Below are 22,366 nucleotides of genomic sequence, written 5' to 3'. Positions count from 1 at the left end.
GTAAAAATGGCTGTTCTTGCCAGAATTATCCTCACCACATGGCTTCACACCGACTTGCTTGATATGAATGTGTTTTCAATATACAATGAAACAGGTATTGATATTCACTAATTCTCCATGTTTGGCTGTGAGGTTTATTACTAACACAGTATCATTAAATACACAAACTAAGGAGTTTTTGTTACTTTGCAGATGCAGTGAGCTTAGGTAGCAATAATGGCAGGAGTGGGAAAAGTGCCCAAAGAATATGAGGGAAAAGTGCCCAAAGAACATGATCCTGAGCCACTCCTGTGTACAATGAATTAATTGTAAAATTGTTTTCATTCCCTGATGAGCCTGTTCAGGGCAATGTGCACTCAGAACCCTGATCAGTGCATCGGTTGGGATGTTTTGCAGACACCAGCTATTTAATGAGTAGCTTGTGAGTGCAGCAGAAAAGAATAAACTTGATTTCTTACACTCTGGCATTAGGGAAAGCACTTTTTTAGATCTCAAGATGTCTGGTTGAGCAGTGAAGGTGACCCTGAACCAGGAGCTTTCTTTTGTAGAAGCAAAGCATCACACGGACAGAACTTGACAGTGTTGTGCCTTTTGGTGATAAGGGATTGTGCCACAACAGCTGTCTATGACCTGCGGGGTTTGACATGGCAAGTGGAGATGGCTCCCTGTTCTTCACTCTGCCCTCAGTTGTAGCTTGTATTAAACACCAAAAATGGCCTCGTTTATCTGGAGGAGGAAGAGAAAGTTAATGGGATTATTTCTCATGAGCCTTGAGGCAGTAAAGGAAAATGAGGTTCATTCTTTTGCTGCAGTGCTGTGTGTGTTGGGATTTGGAGATTTATTTATTGTTATTGTGGTTACTATTATTTATTAGAATTATTTATTTGTGTTATACTTTTAAATCTTACACATTATTAATAATGGCTGGATGTCACTTCACTGGGAAGATTTCCTTCCTTCTCACAGTGGGATTGAGCTGTACAGTTACTTCCAAGTTGCCTGTGGATTCTAAAGATGGAAAGTCCCATTTATGGATGTTTTGGTGTGGTTTGGAGCTGGGAAAGGGTCTCATCCCCTCCCAGAGGTGCCCCAAGCCCACTCTGCTGCCACGGCTGCCTTCACGGCTGCCCTGCCCCGGAGACATGGCGGGACCCCCTCCTGCCAGGGCTGAGACTCCTCACAGCCCCTCACAGCCCCTCAATGCCCCTCACGGCCCCTCTATCACGGTATCCCGCAGTGGTAGGGAGGAGAGAAGATCCAGCAGGCAGGAATTGTGCAGCAAGATTCCTTTATTTAATTATTTTACAACTCTCTTAGAGACTTTTTTCTTCATAGTCTAATGGGACAAAGGATCAGCCACCCCTTGGGGTGATTGACTAAAATCCTAAAACATCCATTGTCAAAATATTTTTCTACTGTACTATAAACAAAGCTTTGCAAGGTCGCAGGTGTTCATAGTTTATAGAACTCTACTAATATCTTCTGTGAGAAAGAAAAATATCTCACGGGACTGGAAAGAAGCAAGAGAAATTCTTGCTAGATGCATATTTGTATCCACACCCCTCATGGCCCCTCACTGCCCCTCACGGCCCCAGGCACGGGGCTCCTCCCAAGGAGAAGGGGTCAGGCCCTGCTTGTTCTCCTTTTATTTCGGGCACTTCACAGCAACGAGCACAGAAAGGCTGAACCGGAGCCTTTCCCCAGCGGTTCCCTCGGGGTTAATGCCGAGGCCGAAGCTCTGTGCCGGCGCTGGCCCGAGCGCGAACATCCCTGCAGCCCCCGAGCCTTTGCTGTCCCCCGGGCCCGTTCCCTGTCCCCGAGTCCCGCCCGGCTCTGGCAGCAGCAGGAGCCGCAGCGCAGCGGGCGCCGGCCCGGCCCGGCCGGGGCTCCCGAGCACGAGCAGCAGCAGCGCCGGCCCTTCCCGCCCGCTCCCGCCTCGGCTTCCCAAGGGCTTTTTCCAGGTGAATTCTGGAGCAGAGCAACCATCACCCCCAAACAGCCCCGATTCCTCAGGGCCCGGCTGTGCTGCCCTGAGCCAGCCTTCAGAGAAAGGAAGGATCGGCTTCCAGCGCTGCTCTCAGCACCGTTTTACTCCCCCTGAGCTGACAGCACGGGGCTGTTGTTGCCTTTGCCTTGGGAACTGGAGATCACGGCTGCTCTTGCCCCTCTTCTGGTTGCCACCTGAATTTTATCAGAAAACCGCAATTGCCTCTTTCGATCAGCACTACCCACGGTGCTTTCGTGACAGTGAACTCAGTATTTTTGTCACAGGCATCATGATTAGCAGAGATTGAAATGCTCACAAGTCCCTGGGCACTAATTCGAGGAGAATGAAAGCCATACAGGCCTCATTCACAGCGCTCAAACACAGCCCTGTTGCTGGTGCTCTTGAAATAGAATCAGCTGACAGAGGCCAGCACAGAAATTGCCTCTGGAGTGTGGAATGAAACGAAAAAATCCCCCGGGAGAAAGAGGAAGCAGAAGAAAATGGAGATGCCCAGAGGTGTTTGCAGCTGCTGCTGATGCCAGTTGGAGCCCAGCCTGCTGCAGAGTCCCAGCGGGAACCTGAGCCCAGCCCGGGGAGCTCCCACAGTGTCCTGGAGATTCTTTCTCTGAGTTCAGCCAGGGTTGCAGTGCCTAACAATTCCTGGTTCCACCTCCTGATTTCTTAGGTTAGAACAGCCACAATGAAAACCTCACCAATGGCACAACTGCCCAGCCCACAGGGAAAAGAAAGGACAATTTGTAAACTTCTCCCAACATTTGTCCTGCTTTGCTGCAGCAGTCGTGCTGCACTCACAGTGTGGGAAGGCAAGAGAAGCTGCAGTTGGTGGCACATCTTGTGACAGGAGCTGCACCTCATTCTCCCAGAAAGATTCTTGAAAAGAGCAGACAGGACTGCAGAGAAGATTCCCAGAAAACTGAAACAGCTTTCCAGAAGTGAAATGAAAATGGAAAGAAACAATCCGAGCTGTTTTCCTCTCTATTTCTGTGCTCCCCTTTTTCATGTTGCACTGCTTCTCCATGCCATGAATTCCAAATGGATCTCACCTCTAAGATCTGGGCCTTAGCAAGTTTGAGACACTCTGAAATACCGTGAGCTGCACACAGTTTGCCTTCCCCTGTTTTTATTGGAAAGCAATGCTGGAGACAAAAGTGCAGAGCTTGGGTGGGGCACGAATTCTACAGGCAGGGAATGTGGCCCGGCAGTGTCTGACCCTCAGCAGGGACAATGCACAGCAGTGTTGATGTGCTCCATTTCCATGGAACTATCGAAGGAGCAGTTGCTGAGGTCAGAAGCAATCGCAGCCACCACCCTGCTCCAAAGCCCCTTGGCAGGGCCCGGCTCCTGCCACGGCTCTGTGTGCCAGGGACCGGCAGCGCTGGGTGCAGGGACCCCAGGGAGGGCACAGAAATGCCGGGGTGACAAATGCTGGGGGGACAGCGAGATGGGCGTGTGCAGCCGGCCAGGGCAGAGGAGCAGCAGCCTGCAGGACAGATGGCCAAGGGCTGGGCAGGGCTGGGCAGGGCCAGAGGCACCCAGGGCTTTGTCCCCTGGGCTCTGGGACTGCCTCTGGAAGCCTCACAGAAGGAACTTTCCATTGAGGGGCTGCACTTTGGTTCTCCCTCACCCTCCCTGAAGAGGCTGGCAGGGGTTGCATTTTATGACATTTGTCCTTCCTCCCCCTCACATCCCACTGCCCCACAAACAGCCCCGAGCCACCCGGGAGGGACAGGCCCTGCAGTGCCAGGCCTGGGCTCAGGGCTGGGCCTTTCTGCTTCCTCCAGCCAGCCCAGGGCTTTCTCAGCATTGCAGGTCCCTGCTCAGAGCCTTTGGCTCCCTGCAATCCTGGCAGAGCTCAAGGATCTGCTCTCACGAGTCCCTGGGGAGGCTTTGGCAGTCCCTGCCCTCAGTGGGGCCCATTGATGCTCCAAGGGACTTGGAGTTTGGCTTCTGACTCCTTGAGCAGCTTCTTCATCCTTCTCTCAGTGCCTGAGGGTCCTGGGCTCAGCCCCAAATCCAGCGTGGGGCTCATTAAAATACAGAAAGCCCTCAGGAGCTCTTTCTCTTCCTTCAGTTGTCTTCAAGTCTCCAGGGCTTGTGCAGCTGATTGGAGTCAGTTTGGAGTTCTGTTAAGGAGGGAGATTTCAAAGAGCATCTCATGATTTCGGTTTTTAATCATCGAATTTTTGGTTTTTTACTTTTCAGTTCAGAGAAGAGGTGACAGAAGCATTCCCCAAGTGATCTTGGTGCTGAATGTCTCCTTAGGAGGTCTGGGCATGGAGAAGAATGAGCCCCTTGTGGGCTGGCCCTGTTTGGACAACCTGCTCCTCACCCCAACCTCACCATGTCTGACATTGCCCACCTGACACAGCGGGGCTTCTTCCCTTCAACCGGGCTTTTTCCCTGAGCTCTGCAGCTGGCTGTCCCAGCCCACGGCACCATGTGCCAACTGCTCTCCTCAGGGCTCTGCCTGCACACAGGCCCAGAGAAGTTTTCCTGTTTGTAAGGAAAGAATGGAAAAGCCTGAGCAGGTTTCCTCAACAACAAACCCTACATGCTCAGTCCAGGCTGCCTGGAATGATGTCCCCTTTCTACAAGGGACACTGTGAGCAGGAATGATCTCTGGGAGCAGAATTCTCGCAGTCTTTCCACTGAATTCTCTGTCCCTGTCCTTTGCCTGGCTCTCTGTTGCAGATGGAAGCTGCTGGTGCCATTCTCAGCTTGAAGCCCTCTTTTGATGCAAGCAGATGCTCCCAGGTGTGTTCAGCAGCTGTTGCTCAGTGTTGATGCAAAGCTTTTGTGTTCCTCATGGAAGCAAGGAGCCATTGTGACACTGCACAACCAGCAGAGCTGCTGGACCTTGTCACCTGTCACCTGCCCCTGCCCGCGGGAGGCACAGCAGAACCAGCAACCTGGGAGCCTCAGGAATGCCCCTCTGGGATCCATGGCACACACTCCAAGGGTCTGGAGTTCCAGGTTCCAGCAAGGAAAAGATGTTCCTGCCCTTGAAGGCAAAGCTCTTGAGAAGGGGTCGAAAGCCAAGTGGAGCAAGATCTTACAGTGACATTTCACTGCCAGCCGTCATAACTTCACCCATGGTTGTCGTAGCTCATGGACTGGGAACAAAATCAGGGGAGGGTCTTTGGCTGGGAGCTGCCCTGGCTAAAGAGAGACACTGTGAGAGAAACAGAGCGGGCAAAGAAAGGCAGAAGAGAAAGGAGGACACAAACACAGTCAGCTGAGAAGGTGGCAGTCTGAAAACAGAACTGGAACGGACTGAAAATGAATGGGACAGAAGTCAGTCATTCTGAAAGTTTTATTTACTATCAAAACACCACCCACAGAGCCAGCCCTACACAATCCTGATCCCACCCCTCCAAATCTGGATCCCAGTCACCTTTCAACCCCATCTCACCCTGGAGGCTGTAGAATCGAGTAATTTTGGCATGGGACTGAGTTTTTTTGAGGTGGGAACAACCCATTTTGAGGTGGGATTGAGCCCTTTTGGGGTAGGATTGAATTGTTTTCAGTGGGATTGAGTCGTTTTGAGGTGATCCCTCTTGGCTTTTGGAGTGCAAAGAGATGGAGAACACTGCCCAAAATCCCCCAAGAACCCACAAATACTCCAGAATATGCCCCCAAACCCTAAATTCCCCCTCAAATACCTGTGAAATGGTGGGACTTCAAACATCTGTGATCAATTTCTTTCTTTTTAGTCCTATTTTGGGTGTTTTTAAGTGATGAGGATGAATCAGAAGACAATTAGGGCCAAAATAAAAGGATAACCAGCCAGAGGTCTTCCCAATATGGATCACAGGGAATGTGGGCCACCAGGGCTTTTCCCAGTGTGGCTCCTGCAAAAGGGGATGGGGTTGGAGCAGGGCACGAAGCTCTTCCCACAGTCGGGGCACTTGCAGGGCTTCCCTTACTGGTGCCTCCGTTGGTGTCTGGTCAAGGTAGAGGTGTGGGTGAAGCTCTTCCCACATTCCTCACACTCGTAGGGCTTCTCCCTGGTGTGGATGCGCCGGTGGATGATGAGGCCGGAGTTTTGCTTGAAGCCCTTCCCGCAGTCGGGGCAGCAGAAGGGCCTCTCCTCTGTGTGAATCTGGTGGTGCAGGAAGAGACTGGAGGGGGTCTGAAACCTCTTCCCACACTCGGAACACTCGTAGGGCTTCTCCCCAGTGTGGATCTTTTTATGGACGGTCAGGTTGCCGCGCTGGCTGAAGCTCTTCCCACATTCCAAGCACTTGTATGGCCTTTCCCCAGTGTGGATGTTCTGGTGGAAGATCAGGTTGATGCTCTGGCTGAAGCTCTTCCCACACTCCTCACACTCGTAGGGGCGTTCCCCAGTGTGGATCATCTGGTGGCGGATTAGGTGGGAGCTCCGGCTGAAGCTCATCCCACATTCCTCACACTTGTAGGGCCTCTCCCCAGTGTGGATGCGCCGGTGTCTGACAAGGTGCGAGTTTTGTGTGAAGCCCTTCTCGCAGTCAGGGCAGCGGAAGGGCCTCTCCTCTGTGTGAATCCGCTGGTGCAGGAGGAGACTGGAGCTGGTCTGAAACCTCTTCCCACACTCAGAACACTCGTAGGGCCTCTCTCCCGTGTGGATCATCTGGTGGCGGAGCAGGGTGGAGCTCTCTCCAAAGCTCTTCCCACATTCCCCACACTCATAGAGCCGTTCCCCAGTATGGATCATCTGGTGGCGGAGCAGGGTGGAGCTCTGGCAGAAGCTCTTCCCACATTCCCCACACGCGTAGGGCCGTTCCCCAGTGTGGATCATCTGGTGGCGGATCAGGTTGGAGCTGCATCTGAAGCCCTTCCCACATTCCCCACACTCATAGGGCCGTTCCCCAGTGTGGATCCTCTGGTGGACGATCAGGTGGGAGCTCTTGCTGAAGCTCTTCTGGCATTCCCCACACTTGTAGGGCTTCTCCTCATTGTGAAGCTGCTCATGGACCACCAGGTCTGAGCTCTGGCTCGATCTCCGGCCACCTTCCCGGCACAGGGTTGGTCTGTCCTCCTCAGAGCACCCTGGGCTGGGTTTGCAGCCCCTCCTCCTGTGGCATCTCCGGGCATTTTCCTCCCCATTGGATTCCTGCGCTGTGGAGCTGCTCAAAACGGCCTCTTCCACCAGGTTCTCCTGCGGGGATTTGTCCTCCCTGGGCTCTGTCCTCAGCTCCTTGTCTGCGGAGGAAGGACAAGGAGAGGATGGGATTTGCCTCCGTGCCACAGGGAAGGGCAAGGAGATCCCCCCAGTCCGTCCCTGGCAGGACGGCGTCGGCAGCGGGGTTGTTCTGCAGTCGGGGGCGATGCTGGGCTGGGAGATGGAGCAGGAGAGAGGGGGAAAGGGGCAGTGACTTCCTCCTCACCTGCCTGGGGGTCCTGGGGCATCTTCCTCGCAGCCTCCTCCTCCACCTGGCCGAGGTTTGGGAATGGGAAATCCTGGTTTGGGGGGAAAACAAGGGATGAGCACATTGAGTTTGAAGGTTCCTCTGCCCAAGTCCATCTCTAGAAGACACCAGGCATCCTGTGTCCAAAAAAATCTACTCTGAAAATGCCTCCCAGGAGTTCCCTGTCTCTGGTCCCTCCCCTTTGGTGTTCAGGGTTCCCCCCTGTCCCAGCTGCTGGGGGTCACGCTTGTATTGGGGGTCCCCCTCTCTACTTGGTCCCCGCCCTCCCCAGGCTGCTGGGAGTCCCAGGAATCCAAAAAGCTCCCCCCTCTTCTGTCTCCCCACTTAGGAATGCTGGGGGTGATGGGCTCCAAGGAGTCCCCCCTGCCCCTCTCCAGGCTGTTGAGGGTCCCGTGAATCACGGCGCTCCCCCCTCTCTGGGCTCCCCACTTTCGGGTCCTTGGGGCCACAGGGCTCTGCTCCTCCAGAATGCCTCTGGCAGCAGCCACCACTGGGACCCCCCAATGTCCCCCACAAGGGGCATTTTCTGCTCAGTTTTGGAGTTCTTCATTCTCCAAACATCCCCCTGCAAAAAAAACCCCAACCCAGGATTTCTGGGCCAGGCTCCCCCTCCTCGGCCACCTGTGGGATGGGGGGCGATGATCCCACGGGGTGGGTGTAAGAGACGGTCCGAAAATCCCTCATCTGCCTCACGATCATCGCCGAAGACAGAGACTGAACACAGCAGTCCTGGCCTGGCTGAGGTGGGATTGTCTGCCAAGTGTTGCCTACGGGTGTGCCCACTGGGAACTGGTACGCATTCCTGAGGAAAATTAGTGCAGGTCACAATGGACTGCGCTGTTCTTGCTGCCCAGGCGGGAAGGACTGCGCTGAAGCGGAAAGGAATGACCTGTCCTGTACACCTCTCCGGTACACCTGTCTTGTATGTCTGTCCTGTACCTGCTTCCCAAAGCAACGGACCCCATAACAATGGCTGTAGATTTCCCAACCTCTTGGCCCAGTTGCCCCTCGCTTCTGAAAAGGACTATAAAGGGACCTTCTAAAATAACCAAGTCGGAGATCTCCCCACGGAAGGAAGACGAATCTATTGGCGGAAGACCACGAGGACTTCGTCTCATCCGTTGGTAGCTACTGCCCCCTCTTTTTCCCCCTCTCTACTTTGTTTCTCTCTCTCTCTCTCTCTCTCTCTTACTCTCTTCTATTGCATTACTGCGTTGTGGCCACTTAATAAAGGTTCATTGTTTTGATTAAAACTGAAATCTCTTGTGTCCTTTTACAATCTGAGATAGATAAACGAACCATCACGACCCCCGCTTGCATTAGTGGATCGTGACAGTGGGGGGCTGTGAATTCAGGGAGTGCTTGACCTCGTGCTTCCTTCTCCTTTTCTTGATCCTCCTTTGTCCCTCCTCTTCCACCCAGGACTTCTTAAGTGCATTTATAATAGCTGCACATAGGGACATGTACCGGTAGACTGCTTTTTCTCCCATGGCAGCTGCTTCCCCGAGCCATTGCACAACACGTGCCCAAAATCCAGTGTTCTGCACATGTTCAGCAGCAGCGGCAGGGAAGTAGCATGAGATCCACCTTATAAAGCGCTTTGGAAGTCCCTTAGAAAACTTAAATCATAACTTAGAAGAATACCCACCACCGAGACATAAAAACTCTGCTGAGCATGCGACAGTTTATTTCCCATGGCTCGTATCCTCCCCTCACCGGTGTAAAACAAAAGAAGAAAAAGAACTGCGAGTATATTCCACCCCTGTCTGGAGCCACCCGCAGTGCACGCCAAACTGAGTATCTTCTCTGGGAAAGAATGTGGAAAAAGGCACTGCGAGATCTTCTTGCTTCCTACCAAAGCGATGCCCAACTTGCAGTGCTTACTTTAGACCACCTTTGCAGGGAAAAGGATTGGACTAAGCCCCAAGATCAGGCTGCTAATGAATCAGTCCTGCAAGACCTCAAGCAGGCTGCTCAGAGAGCTCTGTCCCTTACTCCCAGCACTGCTGCCCCAAAAACCCACTTCACACAAGTCCTGCAAGGGCAATCAGAACCCTTTGTAGAGCGCCTCACACAGGCCGTTCGCTCGCAGACAGAGGGGCATGAATTCCAACAGCAGCTGCTGACGGAGTTGGCCCACTCTAACACAAACGAAGCCTGCAAGGCAGTTCTCAGAGCCCTACCTTTAGATCCTCCTCCCACCTTAGATCTCATGGTAGAAACCTGTGTGAAGTTGGTGTCAATCACCTCCGAAATTCAAAATACTAAAAGCAGAGGGGTAGTGGGGGTGGTGAGTCAATGAGGGAAGCCTCCATCCCAGAGCAGGTGTCATCGCTGTGGGAAGCTGGGGCACTGGGCAAAGGGATGCAAAGAACCCCGGGCAGTAACACCTGTGCCTGAGCCTTTCATTCCAGGTTCGGGCCACCTGGGGCAGGGATGTTGCTGCAGCCACTGACCGAACACCCAAGCACCACCCTTGGGAAACTGAGCAAGCAGCGCGATACAGCTCCGCGTGAGGACATAAATGGAGCTGCTGTACCATCAAAAAAGGACAATTTACAGGACTGGACAGAAGCTGAGCTAGTTGATGCAGCAGTTCAGTTTTACACCTGGAAGCTGGGGAAGACAGTGCCCATCACCCTGACCTCCAGCCTCCTCGTTAAACAAACTGGTGATAGACTTGTTCTGGCCCAAGCGGCAATACCCATCCCGCTGGAGTCAGACACGTTTATTACAGGACTTGCAGCACTGGATCACCCGGGAGCTGAAGTCTTCCCGTCCATCCCCTTACCACCAGTGGTGGGGGAGAGGTGCTTGTGTTCCTGGTTGAGTGTCATCATGCTCCTCTTTTTATTCCAGAAGGTGCTACGATCACACAAGGACGAGTCATCCCGAAAGGTTGCCTAACAAACCAGCAAGAGGCACAAGCGTTCTGGGCAGAAGTGATGGGACCCAACTGGCCAACCCTTGAGTGTGAGTTGAGCCAAGGGGGTGAGCGAGTTCGCATGCCAGGTATGGTGGATACGGGGGCAGACATCACTGTGATCTCTTGCAGAGAGTGGCCTCAGGCATGGGAACTTGAACCCACCTGAAGTGGCTGGGAACACTGCTGGGACTGGGGGTAAAGCTACAGCTTTAAGGAGCACCCAAAATGTGACCATCCAAGGCCCGGAAGGAAATTTGCCTACCATCCGGCCTTTTGTTATTGACGCAGAGTTTACCCTGTGGGGTAGAGATACCTTGTCCCAGTGGGGAACTCGAGCTGTTATTCCAGCAGCCCAGGGTTTTTAGGGCGGGCCACTGTTGAGTGCGACCACCCACGCAGTAATTGGCTGCCTAACATGCCCGTATGGGAGGAACAGTGGCCGGTATCCATCGAGAAACTTCGCGCTCTCATTTCCCTCGTGGAAGAGCAACTTGCCAAGGGCCACATAGTCCCAACTAATAGCCCTTGGAATTCCCCCGTGTTTGTTCTCCCAAAACCGAAATGAAACGGAAGGACGCTTTTGCACAATCTGTGTAAAATTAACGCAGTCATGGAGGATATGGGACCCCTACAACCAGGCATGCCCTCACCATCAATGCTCCCTCATATGTGGAAGCTAGCTGTCATAGACATCAAAGACTGCTCCTTCCACATACCTCTGCACCCCAGCAATGCTCCTAGATTTGCCTTCTCAGTGCCATCTGTTAATCGGCAAGTCCCCATGTGCAGATATCATTGGACAGTGCTGCCTCAGAGCATGAAAAACAGCCCCAGCATTTGCCATTGGTATGTTGTGCGGGTCCTGTCCCCTGTCCGGAAACAGGCTCCAGAGGCAATCATCCTCCATTACATGGATGACGTCCTTGTGTGTGCCCCAGACGAAACATGCTTAGACTTAACCCTAGATCTAACAATCTGAGCAACTGAAGCTGCAGGTTTTGTAGTCCATCCTGACAAGGTCCAGCGCTTGTGCCCCCTGACCTACCTTGGCCTCCAGATCCGTGAGACAACCATCGCTCCCCAACAGCTTGCCATAGCTGACGAGCCCCGGACCCCTCGCGAGCTGCAGCAACTGTGTGGTACAGTGAACTGGGTCTGGCCCCTGTTAGGGATCTCCACAGAAAGCCTCAGCCCCCTCTTTAACCTGCTGCGAGGCGATGGTGCGTTGGACTCTCCCCGATCCCTAACCCCAGAGGCGCAGGAGGCCCTTGGTAAGGTCCAGAAAGCTCTTTCCACCAAGCAGGCACACTGGATGGAACCAGGCCTGCAGTTCAAATTCATAATTATGGGCCAGCTACCACACTTGCAAGGCCTTACTTTTCAGCGGGACGAGAGGATCAAGGACCCCCTCTTAATCATAGAGTGGGTGTTCTTGCCTCACCAGCCGTCCAAAAGCATTACCACACCACAAGAATTGATGGCGCAACTGATAAGGAAGGCCAGCTCTCGCCTCTGCGTTCTCGCACGGTGCGAATTCTCGTGCATTTACATGCCATTCAAATTAGATGATGTTGATTTCGCTCTACAGAGCAGCGAGTGCCTGCAGTTTGCCCTAGATAGTTACTCAGGGAAACTCTCTAGCCACCATTTGCCACACCAATTTTTTAATGTGAATTTCAAATTGGTCCCAAAATTGTTTCGAAGCAACAAACCGCTTTGAGCCCTGACAGTTTTCAAAGATGGGTCAGGGGCTTCTCACAGATCTGTTCTGACTTGGAGAAATCCCCAAACATCCGAGTGGGAAAAAGACATTGAAGTAGTTGAGGGATCTCCTCAAATTGCAGAGTTAGCCACAGTAGTCAGAGCCTTCGAGCGATTCCAAAAGGAACCAATAAACATTGTCACTGATTCAGCCTATGTGGCTGGAGTGGTAGAGAGAGCAGAGCACTCAATGCTCAAAGAAGTTTCAAATCCTAAATTATATCACGTGCTCTCGCAGCTCGTCTTTTTGCTGTCCCACCGAGAGCAACCCTATTATGTCATGTACGTGAGGTTGCATGCCGACCTCTCCGGTCCTATTGTTGAAGGGAACAGGAATGCTGACGCCTTGGCAGCCCCAGTACAACTGGCATCACTACCGGGAATGTTCCAACAAGCTAAGTTGAGCCATCGATTCTACCATCAAAACGTCCCGGCTTTGGTCCGCATGTTCCATCTCTCGCATGACCAAGCTAAGGCCATTGTGGCGACTTGTCCTGACTGCCAGAAATATCAGATCCCATCGCTAGGGTCTGGTGTGTGTCCACGTGGTCTCAATAGCTGCCAGCTGTGGCAGACTGACGTGACTCACGTCCCCGAATTCGGGAGGTCTAAGTATGTCCACATCTCAGTAGACACCTTCTCAAGAGCAGTTTTTACCTCTTCTCATTGTGGGGAGAAGGCAAAAGATGTCATCAAACACTTTCTGTTGGCATTTGCCATTCTGGGGGTGCCAGCAGAAATCAAGACAGACAACAGACCAGCATACGTCTCGAAGAACCTCCACCAGTTCTTCGACACGTGGGGAATTAAGCACACTACAGGTATCCCTTATTCTCCCACGGGCCAATCTATAGCTGAGCATACCCATCAGACGCTCAAAAGAGTCCTTGCCCAGCAGTGAGGAGGAGCAGAGACTAATTCGCCCATTGAGAGACTCTGCAGGGCTCTCTTCACCATTAACTTTTTAAATTGTTCCTTCAAAGAGCCCGGCCCCCCTGTATAACGGCACATTAAAAATTCGACCACAACTAAACTAAAAGAAAATCCATCCATGCTGGTCAAAGACCCTGAGACTCACAAAGTTGAGGGCCTGTTCAAGTTACTAGCTTGGGGGAGGGGATATGCCGCCGTGTCGACCCCAGCTCGACCAAAGTGGGTGCTGGCAAAGTTCATCAAACTGCACCTGACCTCACTGAACAGCGACGACCCCAAAGCCACCACCTGGAAGAGGTGCCCACACCAGATGCCATCTGAAGAACAACTTGTGGCCCTCTTCCTGCTGTTCCCTTTCCCTGAATGTTTTCCCTTTTCCCCTACTCCCTAACTTCCCACACCTACCTCCATTTGCTTCGAAATAATAAAAAAGGGGGAGATGTTGCAGTGAACCATGACCAACCCCAGAGCCAGCCCCAAAAGCCTTGAGCATTCATAAGGCTGCGAAAAATACATAAATCCGTGCCTTACCTTTTAGCTATGTATCCCCCTTCCCCATATCCGGCTGCTTTCCCAGAGGGATCTAGGTTCTTCTCTGAGTTATTCGGTCGCTGATTGGTCTCTGTTGCTCCTCCCCACCCACCCCTGTTCCCAATTGCTGTAGCCCCCTCTCCCCGCCCCGGTAACACCCCCTAGCTGAGGTATTGTGGAGAACTGGCTACGTGACAAAGGGCACGTAGACCCTTTGCAGCTCACAGAGCAAGATCTTGCAGAATACCGCACTCATCTTGTGTAATAGCTGAGCTACGTGACAAAGGACACATAGACCCTCTGCAGCTGCATAGGGCCTTCTGCTGATACAGCAAGGACATGATGTCCTTGGTGGGCAGTACAGTTAACAATAGAAAGCTTGTGGTCAGGGAGGCATGGGAAAAGAGGAACTCAGGCATGAGAAAAGAGGAACTTTCTGACCACAAAGGAGGAACTAGAGGGAGGGGTCTGCAGCAATGCCGTGGACCACTCAGCTTGCGCCTTTTGGAATATGCATAAGCCTCATTAACCACGCTATATATGTAATCCACGAATGATCAATAAACGGAAGCTTGCTGATCACTCACATTGAGCGTCCGGGTCTTCTCTCCGTCGCGACAAGGTATCATTAGTTACTGTGTGTTTTCCACGCCTGTTTGTCGGGGTACAAAAATAGCTCAGCGAGCCACCTGGTGGTCTCTCCTCGTGGGTTCTCACCCTGCAATAAACCTCCTGCTCCCACGAGAGGCCCTCCGTTTTATCCTACCTCCTTTGCACACATCAGCCATCGGGAGCCAGGGCGAACCCGTGCCGGTGGTTCGCCCACCTCCCTGGGCCAGGATGGGACTCCACCTGTCCTCGCTCGGGGCAGGCAGCAGTTTGCTCTGTACCAGGACAATGTGCTAGCTCAGGAAGGTACCGCTGCAACTGGCACTGCACTGAGGGTGACTGGGAGTGGCTGTGAGACACTGGGATCACACTGGAAGCAACTCAGGGAAACTGGGAGTGACTGGGAACATGCTGGGAGCAACTGGGATGCACTGGGAGAGACTGAAACCACAGTGGGGGTAAATGGGAGCAACTGGAACCACACTGGATGATAATGGGAGCAGCTGTGCCCATGCTGGGGTCATACTGGCATCCCATTGGAACTGACTGGGATCATACTGGGAGTGACTGAAATAGTACTGGCAATATCTGAGAGTGACTGGGATCCTACCGGAACCAGACTGGGACTGACTGGAAAGGTGCTGGCTGTGACTGGAACCATGCTGGAAGTGACTGGGAGAAACTGGGCCCAGCCTGGGAGTGACAGGGAGTCACTCTGGGCATGACTGGAATAATACTGGGAGTATCTGGGAATGACTGGGATCATACTGGGGGTGACTGGGTGCAACTGGGATCATACTGGAAGTGGCAGGAAGTGACTGGGATCATATTGGAGGCTACTGGGATCATAATGGGGTTGACAGGGAGTTTGGGGCAACTGGCATCGTACTGGGGGTGACTGGGATCATCCTGGAAGTGACTGGAACCATACTGGGAGTGACTCGGGGTCCTATTGGATCATCCTGGGAGCCACTGGGATTACAGTGGGTGTGAATGGAACCTGACTGGGAGTTACTGGGAGCTACTGGGCCCATGTTGGGAGGAAAATGGGGACACATTGGGAGCAGCCGGGATCAACTAGAAAGTACTGGAACCATGCTGAGGGGACTGAGACCACAACTGGGACCATACTGGGAGCAGCTGGGACCACACTTTGGGACACTGACAGAAACTGTGATCATCCTGGAGGTAAGTGGGAGTAACTAGGAAAGACTGGGATCATTCTGAGAACCTTACTGGGGCAACTGGGAGGGCCTGAGAATGACTAGGAGCATGCTGAGGGCAACTGGGATATACTGGTTCTGTCTGTAACCATACTGGAGTGACTGGAAACACGCTGGAAACAGCTGGGACCATGCTGGCAAACTCTGGGACTACGCTGGGGGACACTGGGAGTGACTGGATCTACACTGGGGGCAACTGGGTGTGACTGGGACCATGCTGAGAGGGACTGGGACTATCCTAGGGGCAAATGGGATCATACTGGGAGGAACTGGGAACAACTGGAACTATTCTGGGGGCAACTGGCATCATACTGGGATCACAATGGGTCCATGCTGGGTGAGATTGGGATTACACTGAGGGTGACTGGAATCATACTGGCATTGACTGGGAGTGGCTGTGAGCAACTGGAATCATGATGAAAGCAAGTGGGAGGAGGCAGGAGTGACTGGGAGCATGCTGGGGGTGACAGGGTGCATGCTGGTGACAACTGGGATGTACTGGGAGTGACTGGGATGATACTGGGGGCAACTGAACCATGCTGAGGTAACTGGGAGTGCCTGGGAATGACTACAAGAATGTTCAGCACTACTGGGATATACTGGGAGTGCTTGAGACCATTCGAGTGGGGACTGGGAACAAACTGGGAGCAACTGGGAATGTGCTGGGGGGAACTGGGACCAAGCTGGGGGCAACTGGGGCAAGTGTAAGTGACTGGGGCCTTGCTGGAAAAGATTGGCATCATACTGGGAGTGACTGGGACTATGCTGGGGCAACTGGGAGAACTGGGAACACACTGGACAAAAGCTGGAGGAGGAACTGGGAGCAACTGGGACCGTGCTGGGGGAAAATGGTATCATAACAGAGTGATGGGGAGTGACTGGGCTCCTACTGGGAGCAACAGGGATCATGCAGGGAGGGAGGGGAAGTGACCAGGATCATACTGGGACTGACTGGGCTCCTACTGGGAGCAGCCACCTCCGGGCCCCGGGACCCCGGAGCCCCTTTCCCGGCCATGCCGCCCCTGCAGCCCCCAGACCCCCCCGCCGGGGTCCCGCCAATCCCAGGGCTCCCCCCTCTCGGGCTCCCCGCTTTGGGCTCCTGGGGCTCTCCTCTCTCTGGGGTCCCGCTTACGGAAGCCGGGGCTCCCGGGGCTCCCCAAAACCGGTGTCCCCCCGCCCCCGCCGGCCCCGCGCGCTCCCCACGGGGCCCCGGCAGAGCTCGAGGGCCCGGCCCGGGAAGCCCAACCCCCACCGCGGGGGACCCGCATCCCCCGCCCCCGCCGGGGCTCTGCCGCCACCGCCACCGGCACCCCCAAAAACACCTCCCGGGGACCCCGATGTCCCCCGAGCGGCAACCTGCGGGATGGGGGGAGATGGTCCCGGGGGGCTGCGAGTTCAGCGAGCGCTGGAGCCGCGTGATCCCGCCTCTCCTCCTCTCTTCCAGCTTCCCGCTGCCGCTCCGCCTCTTCCTCCCTCCTCCTGCTCCTCTTCCTCCTGCCGCCCCGTCCCAGTCCCACCTCCCCTCCTCCCTCCCTCCTCGTCCTCCTGCCCCGTTCCCGAACCCGAAATAGTCTGGCTGGGCACCTCCTCTGGCATCTCCAGGCACTGGGGGCCAATCCTCGCTGGCACCGGGCGAGCTTCAGAGCTTTCTGTGCCTGCACTCGCCACAGCTGCTGCGGGAGACAGCGGGAGAATTCCACTCTGGCTCTCAGTTACACTCACACTCTGGGCTGGGCGGGATTCGATTGCTGGAAAATATACCAAGTTCAGAATTGCTTTAAAATTTTATTTCGCTACTCAGGCTTGGTTTGCCTCTGCCTTGGGGAAAGGAATTTGAAAGTGTTTGTTAAGGGATGTTACACCACTCAACAGAGATGAGCTTAACATCTCAACAGACTGGGAATAGCCCAAAAGATACCCAAAAGATAACAACCATCAACAAAACATCAACGCACATCAGCAAACATCAAGGAACAGCTACCCCAGACACTGCCCCCGGCACAGCTGGAGACCCCTGCTCTGGAAAAGGCCGAGAAGGAACTCAAGGAGTGTGGACCTAATTAACATCAGAGGCCAAGCAATCCGGGGCCAATAGGAAACCAAATACTAAGAACCACCCAACTTGGAACCAATGAACATTAAACCTACGGATTTCTATGGGTTTAGACTGCACAGAGTTGAGGAAAAATTGAGTAAAACTCGTGTGCCATGGAATGATTTTCTCTGCACACCCGGGCTATGTGTCCATGAAATGATTTCTCTTCCACATCCTGGCCAGAATAAAGTAATGCCTTGATCCTCTAACACTAAAAAGGTCGTTGGAGAGTTTTTGTTCTTCCCACAGTTTCAGTGACAAGATTACACCATTAGAATGTTTTTTCTTAATAATCCTACTTTGATATTGTCAGTTGGGTTTGGGCCAAAGGTGTGAGAGTCAATTTTTAGTCCGAGGAGAAGAAGCAAAAATCTTTATTGCTTTGGGGCATTTTTGTGTATGTGTGTGTGTGGCTGTTAGTGATGGCAGAATTTTGGAATGGGTTTTTCAATGTTCACCTGTAGGTTGCATTTTGCAAAACTGGAAGAGCTTTAAAAGTGACCCTTTAACTCATAAACAGTTAATAAAATATTTTTAAAAAAAAGGGGAAAAAAGCCGCTTTTGGGGGGGGGCACTTGTGAGTCACCTGATGGCTGCCCTGCAAGAGAAGCTTCCTTCCAGGCAGCCAGCAGAGGAGCTTTAGAAATGCAAATTAACTCTGCTGGGGGAAGTGTGCACAATGTCCCAGGCTCTCCTTGCCTGCCACAGGAATTGGGCTGATTCCCTCTGCCCCTTACCCCAACCTCTGCCTCCCTGCACAGACAGAATTTGCATCGCTAAAGGCAGAGCCCACACTGAGCATCTCTGACTCTGCACAGAAATCCTGAAGCTGCAAAGGAAAACAGCAAACGGAGAATGTTGGGAGAACTTCACTCACAAAAGCGGGGGGGAATCATCCCTCTCCCCACTCCAACATCTGCTGGCACTGTCTGTGTTATATAGGGTGGGTTTGACCACTGGACTGCTTTTGCTGACACAAGTTCAGCGAAATCACTTGAGAATCCAAGGATGTGATGATTTAATCCGAGAAAAGCGGTCAATTGATGCATCCCTGGCATTTCTGGGAGCGCCCAAAAATGGGGAAAAGAACAGAACAAATCCTACAACACCATGGAGCAGCCCCTGGGAACCCAAACAAATTCATACCAGGTGCCAGAGAACCCACTGATCATTTCAATGCATCATTAGAATACAAGCTGTCGCTCCAAATCATAACCAAGCACACAGCTCCAGCTCCTGACCTTCTCACCCACCAATCCACTCCCATGAGCAACGCCACATTTCACCCTGGGATGGCATCAGATTCTCTTCCAGCAGAAGGACCAGGAGGTTGTGGAAAATTAAATGACTCAAAGTGCTCTTGGCAAAGAGATGGCCAAGGAAAAGTGGTGAAACAGAGAACAAAGGAAATAAAACTTAACAGAGCCATGAATATCGGATGTTATACAAAGTGGGGTGCACATTAAGGGGCACATGCAGCAGGCGGATCGGGAAGTCTGTACCTTCCAAGGACCTCAGCCACTGGGGAAAGGGACACGGAGATGCGGCCGGGCAAATCGGCATAAAAAAGGAGGCTGCGTCCTCCAACACTTGGACAGACCCCACGGGAAATGCCCCGTGGCCTCTCCCTTTGCCCAGGAATAAAGTTACTTTTACAGGACTCCTCCGGCTCCTCTGGGGACACAAACCTCTGGCCACGGGAACTTTCCCGCACACCCGGCCACGGGGCAGCCACCTCTGTCCTACCCACAGCACCGGGACGAGCCAGCGCTGCTCCGGCACCGGCTCCTGCCGAGGCAGCAGCGGGAAGGAGACCGCGGGCAGCCGCTCCCGCAGCGCCCTCACGCCAGGGCGAACACGGCGCCCACACGGCACAACGAACCCGCCACAGCCCCCTGCCGCCCCCTCCGCCCGCAGCCAGCCCCGAGCCCCGCCAGAACCGAGCGCGGCTCCCACCTGCGCTGGGGCCGCCTCCGAGCTCCGCCGCTGCCGCCTACGGGCTCCGGCCGCCGCCGCCGCTCCCGGGCCCGCACCGACGCTCCGCCAATGGCGCCTCTGCTGCGCCACGGCCGCCCTGCCGGCGGCTCCGGGCCCGGGCTGCTCCCCGCTCCGACCAATCAGCGCGCCAGAACCACGACTGACGGCAGCACCGCCCAATCGGAGCGAGGGGCGGGCTCTGCACACGGCCCAGCCCCGCCCCGCGCTCCCAGCGCCCCCCGGGCTGCGTGAGGGGAAAGCCGCAGCTGAGGAACGCGCTGGAACGGGCCCGGCCCGAGCCGCCATTCAGCTGAGAAGAGAAACAAAGCTCTCCGCTGCTCCCGGCCCGACCTGCCCAGCCCTGCGTGTTGGCTGGCTCCGGCTCCTTGGGAAGCCCTGCGGCCTCGCTACTCCCGCCCCTAATTCGGAGCATCAGTGCATGGCTTTGATTTCCCCGAAAAAGGGAAAACCGCCCAAACCCCTTTGGCTGAGTGCACGAGGGGAGAGATTTGTGGCAGAAAACTCCCAAAGTCGTTTATGCCCAGCTTGGGAAGAACAACCCAAACCAAGCGGATGTCCCGCAAACGGGGGACCCCCACAAGCCCCTCACAACCCCCGGGGCTGGGCTGGCCCTGCCTGGATGCCGGGAGACACCAAAACCGCTCTGTCCCTGCCCTCTGCTACTGCACAGGGACAGGAAATACAAGGAAAAGCCCAGGAGCTGAGAGAAGGACCGGGAGAGATCCCGCCCCGAGCACCGGCACGGGCACAACAGACCCAGCCTGGGCACAGGGAGGGAATTTATTACCAACCACATCACAGCAGCACAAGGAGAAGGCAAAGAAATCTCTCCAACACCTTCCCCCCACCCAGCGCGGATCACCCGGAACGGGGGTCACCAGGGCTCTGCCCCACGGCGGTCACTGGGGATCATCCAACGCCGATCCTCCCACGGGGGATGGAGCTGGAGCAGCGCACGAAGCTCTTCCCGCACTCGGGGCACTCGCAGGGCTTCCCTTAGCGGTGCCTCCGTTGGTGTTTGAGCTGTGGTTGAAACCCTTCCCACACTCAGGGCAGCGGAAGGGCCTCTCCTCTGTGTGTATTGGCTGATGTAAGGGGAGATCCTTTGTGCTCCTTTGTGACAGAGGAGAACCTTCCAGGCGGTCTTGCGTGAGCTGCTGCTGTGATGTCACGCAACGCTGCCGCGTCCTCGCCGTGTTCCCGTTGCTGTGGGCACGGAGCCCTCAGTGTCCAGAGCGGCTCTGGGCGCCCGCTGGTTGCCGGAGGATCCTCCTGCCCGAGGCATTCTCAGCAGCCAGCCCAGCCCCTGACGGGTGTCCTTGTGTGCTTGCAGGGGTACAGTCTGCGACGTGTGCAGCGCAGCCAAAATGATCCAGCAAGCGGTTGCTGCAGTTTGCACTCTGTACTCTGTGGCTTATTCGGGCTATTTTTTAGCCCACTTGGCACGTAAGTCGAGGTTTTCCCTGGGTGCAGCATCAGTGCCTGCGGGCTTGCTGTGTGCTTTCTGTTCTCCCACTGGAATTGAGCTGCCTTTGTAACCAAATTGCCATTAAGACACCGTTGGTTTGGGAGAGCTCCTGCCAGCAGCTGCAGCGGAAAAAGGGGGTGTCTGCAGCCAGCGGGGCGTGCACAGCATTTGCAATGGAGCCGGGGGGGTTCTGTTCCCTCAAGCGCAGAGTCTGTGCCAGCGGAGCCTGGAACTCCCTCCGGTGGCTGCTCCAGCCAAGAGCTGACACAGCCCAGGATTCTGTGCTGTTCTCTTGCTTGCTGTGCGAAGGGACTGTGGCTCCTGGAGGGATGTTGTGGAAGCAAAATGCTCTCTCGGGGTTGCCTTGCTCCGTGGGAGTTCCCACCACGGGCAGGTTTTTCCTAACAGCATCTGGTTCGTGTTCCCTGTCCCGTTGCAGGGCACCTCACGCGTGGATCCCGAGCAGCTCCTCCTTCGGTGAGTGGGAAAGGAACCTTTGGTGGTCGGAACTGTGCAGAGAGTTGTGAGCTTGGCGTGTGGCAGTCGAGCGCCAGCCTGGGAGGCTGAAGGAAAGTTCCTGCCAGTGTCTTTGCAGCAGCAGCAGCAGCAGCAGCAGCAGCAGGATCCCTGGCACTTTTCTCCTTCTCTGCTGAAGAGCTTTTGAAGAGCTGCAGGTCTGGTTTTGCAGGCAGAAGATTGCTTGCTGGCTTTAGCCACAGTGGAATATGGAATGCCCAGCAATAAGTGGCAATGTCGACTTTAGCCCATTCCTAGTTTGAACAGCTCCGAGTCCCATTTCTGCTTAGTGCAGCTGGATGTGTAGCTGAGGATAAATAAGGCGATAACTGAGATAGAACTTCCCGTCCCTCACGCTACCATCTGTCCACAGGGCACAAAAGCAGCATCAGCTCCTCCTCGGGCTCCCTCTGCTTCCAAAGAGGAGGCCAAAGAGGAGGAAGACAGCAGTGAACTTCCCCCCATTCTGGGGGATGATGGTGAACCTCCCTCTGTCCCGGGAGATGAGGGCAAACATCCCACGGTTTGGGAATACAACAGCGAGGCTCCTGTGGTGTGGGGCGAGGATGGTGGACATCACCCGGTGTGGGACGAGGACAGCGAGGCTCCAGCAGCATGGGACAAGGACGACGGACATCTGCCAGCGTGGAACGAGGACAGAGGACATCCTGTGATTTGGGAAGAGGAGGCTGCAATTCTCCCGGCATGGGAAGAGGATGGCAAACATCCTGTGGCTTGGAAAGAAGACCAGGAACCCGCTGCATTTTGGGAAGAGGATGGGGAAGCTCCCTCTGCTTGGGAAGAGGACACTGAAGCTCCCTCTGCTGCGGGATCCTGGGCTGAACATTCTGACAGCAGCACAGCCCTGCAGCCAGAGGGCAGAGAGGAGT

General features: G+C 54.4%; 3 protein-coding genes, 1 long non-coding RNA gene and 1 pseudogene across 4 annotated transcripts in view; 2 read left to right on the top strand and 3 right to left on the bottom strand.

The window, feature by feature from the left end:
* Positions 1 to 16,829, bottom strand: part of LOC120412207 (zinc finger protein OZF-like) — a 61,447-nt gene extending 44,618 nt beyond the window's left edge. Inside the window, exon 1 of the mRNA XM_039572553.1 lies at positions 16,756 to 16,829. The gene's annotated coding sequence lies outside the window, so the exon portion shown is untranslated. The remainder of the gene's footprint in view (positions 1 to 16,755) is intronic.
* LOC120412211 overlaps positions 1 to 16,839 on the bottom strand; it is an 89,653-nt pseudogene extending 72,814 nt beyond the window's left edge.
* Positions 5,304 to 8,167, bottom strand: LOC120412205 (zinc finger protein OZF-like). The gene is made up of 3 exons (XM_039572542.1): positions 8,038 to 8,167; positions 7,375 to 7,447; positions 5,304 to 7,189 (listed from the first exon to the last, which is right to left on the bottom strand). Exons 1-3 carry the CDS (start codon positions 8,113 to 8,115, stop codon positions 5,931 to 5,933), a joined length of 1,410 nt encoding a protein of 469 aa, XP_039428476.1. The 5' UTR covers positions 8,116 to 8,167; the 3' UTR covers positions 5,304 to 5,930.
* On the top strand, positions 14,145 to 17,569 carry LOC120412213. The gene is made up of 2 exons (XR_005604780.1): positions 14,145 to 15,364; positions 17,201 to 17,569. It is a non-coding gene; the product is annotated as an uncharacterized LOC120412213 (long non-coding RNA).
* A 3,140-nt stretch (positions 17,570 to 20,709) lies between these two features.
* The window catches only part of LOC120412203 (LWamide neuropeptides-like), a 3,127-nt gene continuing 1,470 nt past the window's right edge, over positions 20,710 to 22,366 (top strand). The window contains exons 1-3 of the mRNA XM_039572540.1: positions 20,710 to 20,938; positions 21,400 to 21,437; positions 21,850 to 22,364. Coding sequence (XP_039428474.1) covers positions 20,860 to 20,938; positions 21,400 to 21,437; positions 21,850 to 22,364 — 632 coding nt within the window. The 5' untranslated portion in view covers positions 20,710 to 20,859. The remainder of the gene's footprint in view (positions 20,939 to 21,399; positions 21,438 to 21,849; positions 22,365 to 22,366) is intronic.

The sequence above is a fragment of the Corvus cornix genome, unplaced genomic scaffold (genome assembly GCF_000738735.6).
Source record: "Corvus cornix cornix isolate S_Up_H32 unplaced genomic scaffold, ASM73873v5 scaffold3, whole genome shotgun sequence".
Taxonomy (NCBI): Eukaryota; Metazoa; Chordata; class Aves; order Passeriformes; family Corvidae; genus Corvus; species Corvus cornix.
This window is presented reverse-complemented; position numbering and strand designations above follow the sequence as displayed.